Source organism: Ovis aries, chromosome X (genome assembly GCF_016772045.2).
Source record: "Ovis aries strain OAR_USU_Benz2616 breed Rambouillet chromosome X, ARS-UI_Ramb_v3.0, whole genome shotgun sequence".
Classification (NCBI taxonomy): Eukaryota; Metazoa; Chordata; class Mammalia; order Artiodactyla; family Bovidae; genus Ovis; species Ovis aries.
This window is the reverse complement of record NC_056080.1, coordinates 11,937,334-11,949,761: the sequence shown is the minus strand read 5'-3', so window position 1 is coordinate 11,949,761 and position 12,428 is coordinate 11,937,334. Positions and strand designations below refer to the sequence as shown.

The 12,428-nt window shown below is 46.9% G+C and overlaps 1 protein-coding gene across 10 annotated transcripts in view; it reads left to right on the top strand.

The window, feature by feature from the left end:
• The window catches only part of GPM6B (glycoprotein M6B), a 156,059-nt gene that overhangs the window by 138,538 nt on the left and 5,093 nt on the right, over positions 1-12,428 (top strand). For all 10 annotated transcript variants that reach the window (XM_027963259.3, XM_060408237.1, XM_060408238.1 and 7 more), the window contains 4 exons: positions 6,120-6,306; positions 7,929-8,085; positions 9,145-9,316; positions 11,899-11,972. In XM_027963259.3, the coding sequence (XP_027819060.1) occupies positions 6,120-6,306; positions 7,929-8,085; positions 9,145-9,316; positions 11,899-11,972 (590 nt within the window). The remainder of the gene's footprint in view (positions 1-6,119; positions 6,307-7,928; positions 8,086-9,144; positions 9,317-11,898; positions 11,973-12,428) is intronic.

Genomic DNA, 12,428 nt, shown 5'->3' with positions numbered 1-12,428 from the left:
CCCCTCACTTCCAGTCCTTCCTTCCCCCATGCCTCTTCCCCTTGGCAACCACAAGTCTGGCCTCTATGTTCATGAGTCTGTTTCTGTTTCATAGACAGGTTCATTTTGTGCCATATTTTAGGTTCCACATATAAGTAATATTGTATTTGTCTTTCTCTTTCAAACTCACTTCACTTAGTAGGCAGCCATGTTGCTCCAAAATGGCATTATTTCATCCTTTTTCATGCTGAGTAGTAGTCCATTGTATGTATGTACCTTATCTTCTTTGTCCATTCCTCTGTCGATGGACATTGAGGTTGTTTCCATGTCTTGGCTATTGTAAACAGTGCTGCTGTGAACATAGAGAAGCATGTTATGTTTTTAGATTAGAGTTTTGTCTAGGTATATGTCCAGGAGTGGGATTGCTGGATCATATGGTAACCTTTCTTTTAGTTTTTTGAGGAACTTCCACACTATTCTCCATAGTGGCTGCACTAATTTACTTTCCCACCAACAGTGTAGGAGGGTTAAACTCAGCATCTTTGTCCTCAAAGCCTAGCCCTCCTGCATCAACCCCAGGTCAAGAAACAGCACAGCACCACGGGGTTCCATGTGCAGAAATGGAAGAGTCACTCTTGGTTCTCAGCACCCATCCCCAACCCCTCCTTTGAGTTCACAGTGAGTTGTGCCCACTTGCCATCTCAAACCTCTCTCTGACGCATCCCTTTCTTCCACTTCTGCTGCTTTTGCCCTGGTCCAAGCACCTGTCCTCTTTTGCCTGCACCATTGCAGTGAGCTCCTATTCATCTGCAGTGCCACTTTGTTCCTGTCATATCCGCCAGAGGAATCTTCCGCAGCCCCGGTCTGTTCCCCAGGGTCAGAAAGGCTTGGTGGTGTCCTGTGATTCTGAGGCTAAAGTCCAGATCCCTTTGGGTGGCCTGGAAAGCCTCCAGTGCATCCGGCTCCCCTAGACCCCTCCTGCCTTCCTTGCCCCACCCTCCTCCCATACCCTCTCTGTTCTGGCATCATCTTCCATGCCCAGTAAAGCGTTTTTCCCTCACAGAGCTTTTGTTCACACAGTTCCTGTTTGCTGGAATACCCTCCCTAACCATCCCTCGGCTCAAACCCACCCTTCATGTCTAAGCTGTGGAGGCTGTCCCCGGTCACCCTCCAAAAGCCTGAGTAAGTCCCTACCGTTTCCTAGCACTTCTGATCCCCACGCCATTTGGATAATGTCTGTTTTCCCCCAGGCTATAAACTGCATTAGCATATAGCTCGCCTATCTTAGCTGGCTGTCGAGTCTCCAGTGTCCAGCCCAGTCCGTGGGACCTCAGAGACACTTGGGTGAGCATTGAATGTGCTAATGGAATGAGATGGAATAAATGGACGGCTGTGCCCTCCCTCCCAGTGCTCTTGTCCACCCATATCCGTTACTACCCTGCTTAACTGACAGCTTCCATTCAATCAGGCCTTTAAGAAACCCCAGTACCCGAGATGATGATAACAGCAAGGTTATGGGGAAAAGCTTCTCTTGTTCCAGTGAGAGCTGAGCTGCACCTTCAGGTGACCCCATACCAACTGTGTCTTTGAAACGTGTCACAGGGCGTTTCACGTGGCTTCTTTGGTTGTGTTGAGAACTTATTTTAATCATTGACTCATTCGCCATGGGTGGTCCTTCACAGTCTGCTGTCTTAATACCTTGAAGACCATTGTTGCATAGGTTTCGTTCAGTTTGGTTGTGGTTTCAGGCTGCAGGATAAACTGGCTCCCTGATACTCCATCTTGGCCAGAAGCCAGGAAATTGTTTCATGGTGTTCGGTGTTTATTGTCAACGGAGTTCGGCTGGTAATAAAAGAAAGCTGGTGGGACTGCCACAGTGAAGAGCTGGCGCGACTCGTTAGGACTGTGGTTCTCAGATTTGAGCCTCTGTGGGACTCGTCTGAAAGCCCAGATGCCAGGCTACCCCGCCGCACTGCTGATTTTCTGATTCAGTTGTCCTAGGGTGGGACCTGAGACTCTGCATCTTTCACATGTTCACAGGTGATATTGGTGCTCCTGGTCCTCAGACCACAGTCTGCATGTCAGTGCCTCCAGATAGGGGTCTGCAAACTTTTCCTGGAAATAGTAACTGTTGCAGGCTTTGTAAGCCACGCACTCTCTGTCACAGCTACCCAGCTCTGCCTTGGTAGAGCAGAAATAGCCGCCAGCAATTTGTCAATGAAGGGATGTAAGCTGTGTTCCAATAAAACTTTATTGACAAACCACAGGCTCTAGTTTGCAGATTCCTGGTTTAGCAGAACCTGGAGTGTTGGCTCTGTTGGGGGTAGTACAGTGGGTGATTCCTACTCCCTCTCAGAGCAAAGGGGAAGCTAGTAATTCTCCCACATGCCAGGCATTTGATCTCATGGGACAGTTGCTGTGCTCAGGACAACGTGGTAGGTAGGCAAGGTGACATCTGCCTTTCTAGGCTGTATTTCTATCTGACACTGAAATAAAACCATGCCACAGTGGGCATATAAAGTAGGAAGAACCCCTCCTGTCTCCTCTCACGTAAGTACACCCAGGACTGGCTCCATAATTTGTAGGCCAAGTGCAAAATTGAAAATTCAGACACCCTTGCGCGGAAAGTAGTAAGAATGTCAAGATGGCAGTGGCGGAGCATTATAGTAAACCCAGGACCCCATGGGGCTGTGCTGGTGTACTCCTGTGAGGCTAGCCTGAACGCACAGCGTCACCATGGCCTCCACCCCCTACCTCTGCCAACACGTACCCATAGGTCAGAAATGCTCTTAATGTGAGGACACTAACAGTATTGATATCATGTTTTAGAAACATATTTAGCTTTTCCTTGCCAGCTTTTGCAGCACTCTTGGTTCCTCTGGGATGTGTGCGGCATATGACCAAATTACCCCGTGTTCAAAGATATGTTACACAGTGTAGGGAGAGATGGCTTCTAGACTGACAGAAAATGTACAGTGGGGAGCAATCCATCCACAGCTGGTTGGATATCCACCAGAAATTCAGCTGTAGCCTTGTGGGTAACTGGCCAACCATGTTAGAATAAGCTCTGTATCCAGTTCTATTATTTCCTATAGTTTTTTCCCAGGATATATTTCACAGGCTTTGGCTCCTGGTGGCCAGCAGGGTCCATAAGAGTTTTAGGTGTGCACATGCAACAGCCCTGACCAATATGGAGACTTCTACAGGAGCCAGAGTTCTATGTTCATAAATAAAACCCACCCAAAACCTAAGAGCATTGGCTTCTGCTGAGAGAGTATGCTTCATTGAAGTGATCCTGAAAGTCTTGAGTCTCTGGTTTCCCCTGCTGTTCTAGAACTAGACCCCCAGCATGAGGGTACATAGTCCATGAGAGAGACAAATTGGAGGAAAATGTTAGCCTTGATCTGGTGATGAATTGGGGACTGAAGAGCATCATTCTTCTGATCCACCCTTGTCTTTTTTGAGCCATGGAACAGCTGTGGCATTTCCTTTGAAAGAAGCAGACAGCTCTAGCCCATTTGGAGGAAAGATTTTTTGAAGTTGCAACCATGGATTTGGAAGGTTGCATTCTCTTGTTAAAGGGTGAGTGCACTGCACTATAACACCTAACCCTAATCCCAGATGATGAGAAAGGATGTAGGCTTAGTAAGATAATGTACACCAGTAATACGCAGATTTCTTCAAATTTTATCAGACTATGTATCAATGTCCCCATGTCAGCTGTTCACGTATTTGGCATCCTAGGTTTTACTGTAGAAAGCCTTTCAGGATCCCTCTCCAATTTGAATTATATTTCCTCCTGTCCTACTGTATCTCTCTCCTCCACCTGACCATCCACTGGCCCTCTAGCAGCCTCTGTCTTGGTAGTCATCACGGTGTGCCATAGAAATTGTTACTCATCTAACTGATCTCCTTGAAGGCAAGGAAGACGTCTTATTTTATGTTTGTATTCCCAGTGCCAACAACAGTGCTTATCACCCTCTATATCTTCAAAAAGGACTGAATGAATGAAATCCAAAGTAAAACTCAGAACCTAGCTCAGGTCACAAGAAAGTGAGTATGTGGCACGTCAAAATTGATCTTCCACAACAGCAGTGTTCTCCAGTGAGAGAATCTCCGGTATCTCTTCTGTCCAAGATGGTAGCCAAAAGCCCATGTGGCTCTTGAGCATGTGAAATGTGACTTTCTACAAAGGAAGAGCTGAAGTTTTAATTTTGAGTAATTTAAACAGCCACATGTGCTCAGTGGCCACCATCTTGGCCAGCAGTCTCAAGGCCACACATCTCTATCCAATAAAGACCAGAGATAACTTCATTAGCCATGGAAGCAGGCATTCATCTTGTCCCTAACTTCATCATGGAGCCTGAGAATGGGAGAAGTGGGGATGATACAACACAAGAAAAAAGAGGTCTGTTTTCTCTCTTGTATGATGCAACATATATCAAGGCCAGGAATTTTAGTTGCTGTTGGTTTGGGAGCCTGGAGAATTTGGGCTTTTAGTTGCATTCCTCTTACCTCACTTCAACCTGCTAGGAAGTCATAGGACAAAATGAGATTGACCTCCATCATCTGTGTTCACAAATCTCACATGTCCGAATCTCTTTAAGGTACCGACTTGCTAGTGGACTTGAATTGTATTGTGTACTGGGTCCCATTTTGGGCAGTTTCATCAGTCCATTTCAGGGAGGTTGGTCTTCTTGAAAATAGCTGGTCATCTTTTGAAATGAAAGGCAGAACACTTTGTTATGAGGGCCTGGCATTTTTACTTTCCAATGAACTGAAGAGAGAGATGGGGTTATCTCCTAGGGTAGGTTTAAGCAAACCCTAGTTTAGCATGGAATGATCATCAAAATGGAAAGACCTAGCTCCAGTGTTTCATGCTGGGTAGTCATTCCCTATCTACTGTAAAGGCCATTTGGGGGAAAGAAATTTGGCCACCTTAATGTGCTTGCCCTGAAGTCATGAACTGCTCTTGATTGCTGTTAAACATCATAATGCATTCAGAGTTCGATTTCCCTGACAAGCCATTTAGTTAAGGGTCTTGATAGTATAAACAGGGACGGGAGGTCAGGAGAGGAACCAACATTACCCTGAGGCCTGAACTGCTCCACTGAAACATAAAGTGTCTCTGAACTGAAAATGTCACCTGACTCAGTCCTTGGGGAGGTCCTTATGGATGTCTCAAGTCAAAGTTGATTTGAAAAATGAATGAGTTTAATTTCTCTCAAGAATGAAGAGTGAACTGTGGCTCTCTCCTTCATTTCACTTCATGGATGCTCATTTTGTCCCCTCCCACCCCAGCCCTGTTCCTTTTCCCTCTTCAAGTACTTAAACGTCACCCACCAGTTCTGGATTCTTACTCTCAACATGTGCGTTGGGCGGGGGCAGGTGGAAGTTGAGGAGGTGGGTTCGGGGGATGAGTATGATTAAACTGCTTGTGCTGCCTGGCTCTGGGGGAACATTTTTATTTAAAAGCTAAGCTGATTTGTGGTATTGACATGAATGAAACCTGAGTGAGCCCATTTGAGTGGATCTGGGTGGCTTGGTACTTCTAGGGACCCATATGCCCACCCCCTTTCCAGACTGATTCTGTTGATATTTTTCTGATCACAGCAATAGTGTAATTACTGTATTTGACTCTTCTGGTTGCCCAGGAGGTCAGAGGCTGGGGAAAGCCCTTGGCTGCTGTGAAAATAAATAGCTACCTGAAACCCCATAAAGGTGAGGCTGGGGGGAACTTGATGGTCACTTGTCTTCATAGAACGGCAGCTTCACTGAAATTCTTCTGACATTGTTAGTGGGGTGATTGCTTCTCGTTGTCACTTGAGCAGGGGTCCCCTAACCTCAACCCTGGGTCAATCAGGAAGTGGTAGAGTTGTGCCTTACTCCGTAACAATTTGTCACTTAGCTGCTCTGCCACACACCCGAACAAATTAAGCTTCATTTCCCCTTGAAGCCCCCAGGTCCTCACCCACAGAAGGAGATGAGGACAGCTCCCCTTGGCCCCTGCGATGCTGAGCTGTTGCCCAAAGAGCACGTGGGGCAGAGGGAAGAGTTGACCTTCTCTGTTAATGCGTGGTCTTCATGAAGTCATAGGCATTTTACCCTTACCAGCCGTGTTTTCTCTCCCCTGGGTCCAGGCTGCTTTGAATGCTGCATCAAGTGTCTGGGCGGAGTCCCCTACGCCTCCCTGGTGGCCACCATCCTCTGCTTCTCGGGTGTCGCCCTGTTCTGCGGCTGTGGGCACGTGGCTCTGGCAGGCACCGTGGCAATCCTGGAGCAGCACTTCTCCACCAACACCAGTGACCATGCCCTGCTGAGTGAGGTGTAAGTTGCCTCCTTCCTTTTAGAAGTGCATTTAAAGTGCCACCACCCCAGGAGGGCTGCAGAAAGACTGCTGTGGGCGCCCCTGGGAGAAAATGGATGTCTTTCATTCACACTCCCCAGGGATAGACAGGAAAAGGGCCAGGAAAGAAGGGAAAAGAAAGGGCCAGGAGTGCAGTAGGTGTTGGGGACCTGGGATAGGACTGCGCCTGGGGAATGGGACGGTGCACCCATAAGACACAGTGCACGTGTGGCCAAGGGGGATGGTGCAACACTGCCCATCCTCTCACCGAGGGTTACCACGGTCCCCGAGTAACAGATGCCCTCCGGTGCTGTCAGAGAAAATGGCTTAGCCCCACCCGAAGTCTACAGGAGCAGGACCTGGACGTTCATTCTTCAAGCAGAGGAAAAATCCCTGGGGATCCTCCAGTTCAGAAAAGGGGAAGTCTTAGGGGTATGGCCTCAGCCCTGCTATCCTAGAATCCTCCTGAGTGTCCAACTCCCATGCATGGATTCTCATAAGCGTGCCTGCCCGGCAGCAGTATATTGATGATTGTCTTCGTGTGTCTTCCCCTGCCCCTCACTGTTTGCTTTTTCCTTCCTTACTCCCAAAGTCTGACAGTCTTTAGGTGCCTTGTGATTGGGAGATACTTTTCTACCAGCCCTTTGAAAAAAGGCAGGAATGAATTTTTATGAAATAATAAGGGAAGCATGTTGGAAGAGTCCTTGGGAAATTTTATTTTTTATCTGTGAAATGATTCAAAGAAATCAGCAGTTGGGGAGGCTGTGAGGAGGATCAAGCAGGACAAGGGATTCAATGTGTACCAACTGGGTAAAAAAAAAAGACCAAGAAATATTTACCATGACTGAACCTCGGGAAAGCATGGTAGTTTAATTAGCTGGTGATGCTGATAAGTGGCTCTAAAAAAATCCAAAGGTCTGTGATTCACCCCAGACTAATTGAGTCATAATCTCTGGGGATATAGGACCCAGGTACCTGTAGTCTCTAACTCACCAGCTGGTTCCACTGGGCAGCCAAAGGTTGTCATCTGCATATTTGTTGGCTTTCATAGGACAAAATTAGATGTGAATTAACTTTTTGTATGTTAAACCTGCTTGATACATTATCACTTGTGTTATGACAGTGTCTTGTGCAAAAAGCGTTCACCCAAGTTACTCCATAGAGAGGCCATGAATGCTTACTTAGGGGTTTTAGCAGAAAACCGTTAAGCACAAAGCCTGGTTGGGAGACATTCTGATGTGGTGGAAGGAACAGGCCGTCCACTGGACCCAAGTTGAAATTCTGGCTGTATGTGTGTCCTGGATGAGTGGCTGTAACTCGTCAATCTCTGCATTTACTTACATGCAAAGGAGTATCATCTAGTAAGTACTAAAAGTCCATCGGGGCCCCGCCCAAAGGAAACATCTCCCTCATCTGGGAAGTTGCCCACCCCTTGGAAGAAGGGTCCAGGTTGCTGTGGTCTGGGCAGGGGTGCCTGTCTGCGGCACCCCCACCGAAGCCATCAGTGGGTCGGCTGTCACAGGATGTCACCTACCCTCACGGCCTCCCTCCAGAGGCCAAAGTCAGGCCGTGAATGTAACCACTTGGGATCTTCTTTTCACAGAATTCAACTGATGCAGTATGTCATCTACGGAATTGCATCCTTTTTCTTCTTGTATGGGATCATTCTGCTGGCAGAAGGCTTCTACACCACGAGTGCAGTGAAAGAACTGCATGGGGAGTTTAAAACAACTGCTTGTGGCCGGTGCATCAGTGGGATGGTGAGTATGCATGAAATGATACAAAATTCAAGTTTTTTCTGTCTGGTATGGTTTTTGGCACCCACTTCCCTTGCCAACATGTGGTCTGTGATTGCATTCACTCAGCAAAGCTGAGGCGTATGTGTGACCCAGTGGAACCTGACCAGTTCCTTCTCTGGCCTTTCACAGGCAGTGTTTGCTGACCTAGTGGAGGACAGAGGCTTGGTAAGGGGCTTGGTAAGAGACAGGGTCAGAAAGTGCTCTATCACAAAAGGAGACTCAGGGGTGGAGGGAGAGGTGGGAAGGAGGCATTTTTGGAGTTGGAGTGAGGGGGGGGTCGTTGAAGTGGGGTTTATAATGGCCTATGCCAAGCAGCTGGATGTGTGGGTCTGGCATTTGAAAACTGGTTGGATGTGAAGCAAACAGCTGGAGAGTTGAGAGAGATGCACTCACATGGAGGCAGAAAGTCATGGAAGGAGGAAGATAAACACACAGGCTGCAGGGCTGAGGACACCAACTGAGCTCTCTGCTGTCCTGAGGTGAGGACTCTTAAAGATGTAAAACCAAGCAAGACTAGAGGGAAATGAGCATTTGAGCAGGTTTACTGTGCACTAAGCTTGTGTTCATGGCTATTGTAAATGTAGTAAAGGTGCATCTAATGCTTTTTAGTAATTTCACAGGATCATGAAACTACCCAGGTTCTTTTCCAGAAAGAGCTTCCTATAGTGGTGGCTGTTCTACAGCCCCTCTATTATGTAGAATACAGGCAATTTGGAACAGGGTTCTAATGCAGTGGCCTGTGAGAGCATCCACACACCTTGGTAAGTGTGGAACTGATATTTACAAGGCACGGCTGAAGGAGGCCCTGTCCCAGCTAGCTCAGTGACCTTGGACAAGGGACAGCCTGCCTTGGCTACTTACATCCTTACTAAATAGGGAACTGTAAAGTTCCAACACTTCCCTGTATCTGCTATGGTCCAGTGACTGCATCCAGCAAGTTCAGTATTAGGAGAAATATATTAATTCTTCCTCCCAGGGATTGCACTGGTTGGTGAAGATTCTTTCTCCTTCTTGTCCTAGTTCGTCTTCCTCACCTATGTGTTGGGAGTGGCCTGGCTGGGTGTGTTTGGTTTCTCGGCAGTGCCAGTGTTTATGTTCTACAACATATGGTCCACCTGTGAAGTCATCAAGTCCCCCCAAACCAACGGGACAGCAGGAGTGGAGCAGATCTGTGTGGACATCCGGCAATATGGTACTTCCTGTGCAGTCCGTGATTTGTATTCTATGTGCATATGCGGGTCTAAATTATTACAGGGTTGTAATAATAATAATTCTAATAATCATTAGGATGGAGAAGAGCAGAAGAAAGCAGAGAAGACTGAAGAAACGAGACTCTGGAGATCAGGGGATGAGACCCTAGAGACTTAGGAGAGGAACTAGGGAGACTTGGGAGATGAGACCCAAGACTGGAGACTTTGGAGATTTGGGACAGGAGACTCAGGAGAGGAGACTTAGGAGACTAAGGAGACGAGAGGAGACTTAGGCTACTCAGGACAGGACAGTTAGGAGACTCGGGAGACAACACAGTGGAGACTCAGGAGATGAGACTCTGGAGACAAGACCCTGGATAGCAGAGTCAGGAGACAAGACCTTGGAGTCTTAGGAGAAGAGACACTAGAGACTCAGGAGACGAGACCCTGGAGAGCAGATTCAGGAGAGACTTAGGAGACTAAAGAGAGGAGATAAGGGTTACGAGACTCAGGAGATAAGAGCCCGGGGTCTCAGGACAGGAGACTGTGAAGAGGAGACTCATGAGAGGAGATTTAGGCTACTCATGAGCGGAGAGACAGGAGACTCAGGAGAGGAGATCTATAGCCACAGGAGATGAGACCCTGGACAGGAGGGTCAGGAGAAAGACCCTGGAGACTCAGGAGACGAGACTCTGGAGACTCAGCGAATGAGACTCAGGAGACAAGACCCTGGACAGGATACACTATCGACTCAGGATAGCACACTCAGGAAAGGACACCTAGGATACTCAGCAGAGCAGACGAGGCTTCCGCTACTCAGGAGAGTCAGGAGACTGAGCAGACGAGACTCAGGAGATGAGACCCTGGTGTCTCAGGAGCTCAAGAAAGGAGACTCAGGAGAGAAGAGGGTTAGGCAACTCGGGAGAGGAGACTCAGGAGATGAGACTCTGGAGGTTAGACCCTGAAGACTCAGGAGACTCTGGAGATAAGACTCAGGAAAGGAGAGAAGACCTAGGCTAGTCTTGAGAGGAGACTGTAGACAAGATTCTGGACACTCAGGAGATGAGATTCTGGAGACTCAGGATGTAAGTGGAGACTTTGAAGATTCAGGAGAGGAGATGCGGCTCTAGATGACAACATAAAATCCAGGCATATTTTAAAGTCATCCAAAGGGACTCTAGCAAAGCTGAGTGCTGGATATCTATTCAAACATATTTTTCTGAGTGGGCACTTCACCTAAGTTTAGTTCATCTTGAGAGGCCACAGAAAGGGCCATGGCACCTCCTGTCCATCACTGCAAACCAGACATCCCTCCTGAATGAGAAAAGGCAGTTTCAGTAGTACTTCTGTCCAGGATGGTGGAAATCCTGTTCTTGGCAGGATCAACTAGGGGAAAAAAAGTTTTCCATTAGAATTGAAGAGGAAATAATTGTTCTTTCAGAGCTTTTCTAAAAGAGGTTTCTTCCTGTCTGGCTTATCCTCAGCATCTTACCTTGAACCGTAATACAAAACTTAACCTAAAATGCCCCTTGCACTGAGCTCTTCTCATAGAGCCAAAGGTTCAACTACACTGTTCTTTAGAATAGATGGAAAACAGAGATTCAAATTTATTTTTAAAATATTTATAAATGAATATCTAGGTGCATGTATCATTTCCCTACTCTTCAGCATTCACTATAAATGTCATCAGTAATCATTTTTAAAATCTTCTGTTCTTGAAATCAGTGGTTTCATCATTTCCTATTCTCCTGAAACAAAAACTTACTACTGGTCCATAACAAAGGTAGAAGGAATAGTTTTTAAGTATCTTCTTTTCTGACCTCCTGGGAGACAAGAGAACTTGATGTATGTCTCATATTTAAGGGTACATCGAGGCATTAATGACCGAAAAAGCAGCAGCCACCATGTGGATGAGGTGACCACAGAGGGGAATTGGATACAGCAAGGACACCACAGGCTGAGCTGGCCTCACTCTGTGAGGAAGTACAGTGGTTTTCCAAGCTTCCAATTGGACTTTCATTCCAGAAGTAGTTCTGAGATACTTGTAAAACACAACAAAAAGGAACAGAAAAGCAAAGATATACAAAATAGAAGTGCAGATTACAGAATATAAACAAATTCCTCTCAAATTGCCATGAACCTTTCTGAGCATAGCCTCTCCCTTTCAGAACGGAGTCAGGGCCAATCATGGTGAAAGAGCTTGAGAAGCAAGGCTGCAGACCATGAAGTTCAAGGCGAGATGTGTTTGGTTTCAGGAGGAGGAAATGCCTTATAAGGGGGGGTGGGGGTGGGGGTTGTCCTGCAGCTGTTGAACTCGAGTTCATGAATATCAGCTCAACTAACCAAAGCATAATTTGTCTAATTCTCTCATGGACTAGTTGCCTTTGCTCTTGCCCTGTTGTCCAAATAGGACTTTTTTTATTCCAGAAAGTTTCTTCTGCAGAGGGCAGATACATCAATTGTTGATGAAGAGCACAGCACGTGACTGTGTTGTAACTGCCTCTGAAAGTGGAGGGGCCCAGTGCAAGCAGGGGCACTGGCATTTGTGCTAATTACTAACCTTCTGCTGGGATTCACTTTCTAGGAATCATCCCTTGGAATGCTTTCCCAGGAAGAATATGTGGCTCGGCCCTGGAAAACATCTGCAACACCAACGAGGTAGGCCCCGGCCCCTCAGCTGATCCTAGACGACCACTGGGCACTTCAGGCTGAGGCAAAGGGTGCTCCTAGGGAGAAAGACCACGAGAGGGCGCTGAGCCACCATTTTCTACCTAGACAACGGCCCTGTGCCATGGCTGAATCCAGAGTGACGGTCCTGCGCCACCAGACAGCTTTCTCTTTTGGTGATATTTGGAGAGTGATCCCAATCCTGCCCAGTCTGAATATATCTCAGTTCTTCATCTTCAGATCGTTTTTCAAAGTAGAACATTTGTCATAGGACCAATGTAAATTTTCCCAGAGAGGACTGCCCTCAATTTGTATACAACTGAATTTTTATACATTGGCAACTTATTCTTTTGATTAGACTGAGTTGCTGCTATTGCTTATTCATCCTTACTTGGCAGTAAATCCTGACACACTGTGGTTGAAAAATCTCTCTGCCCTAGAAAGTCT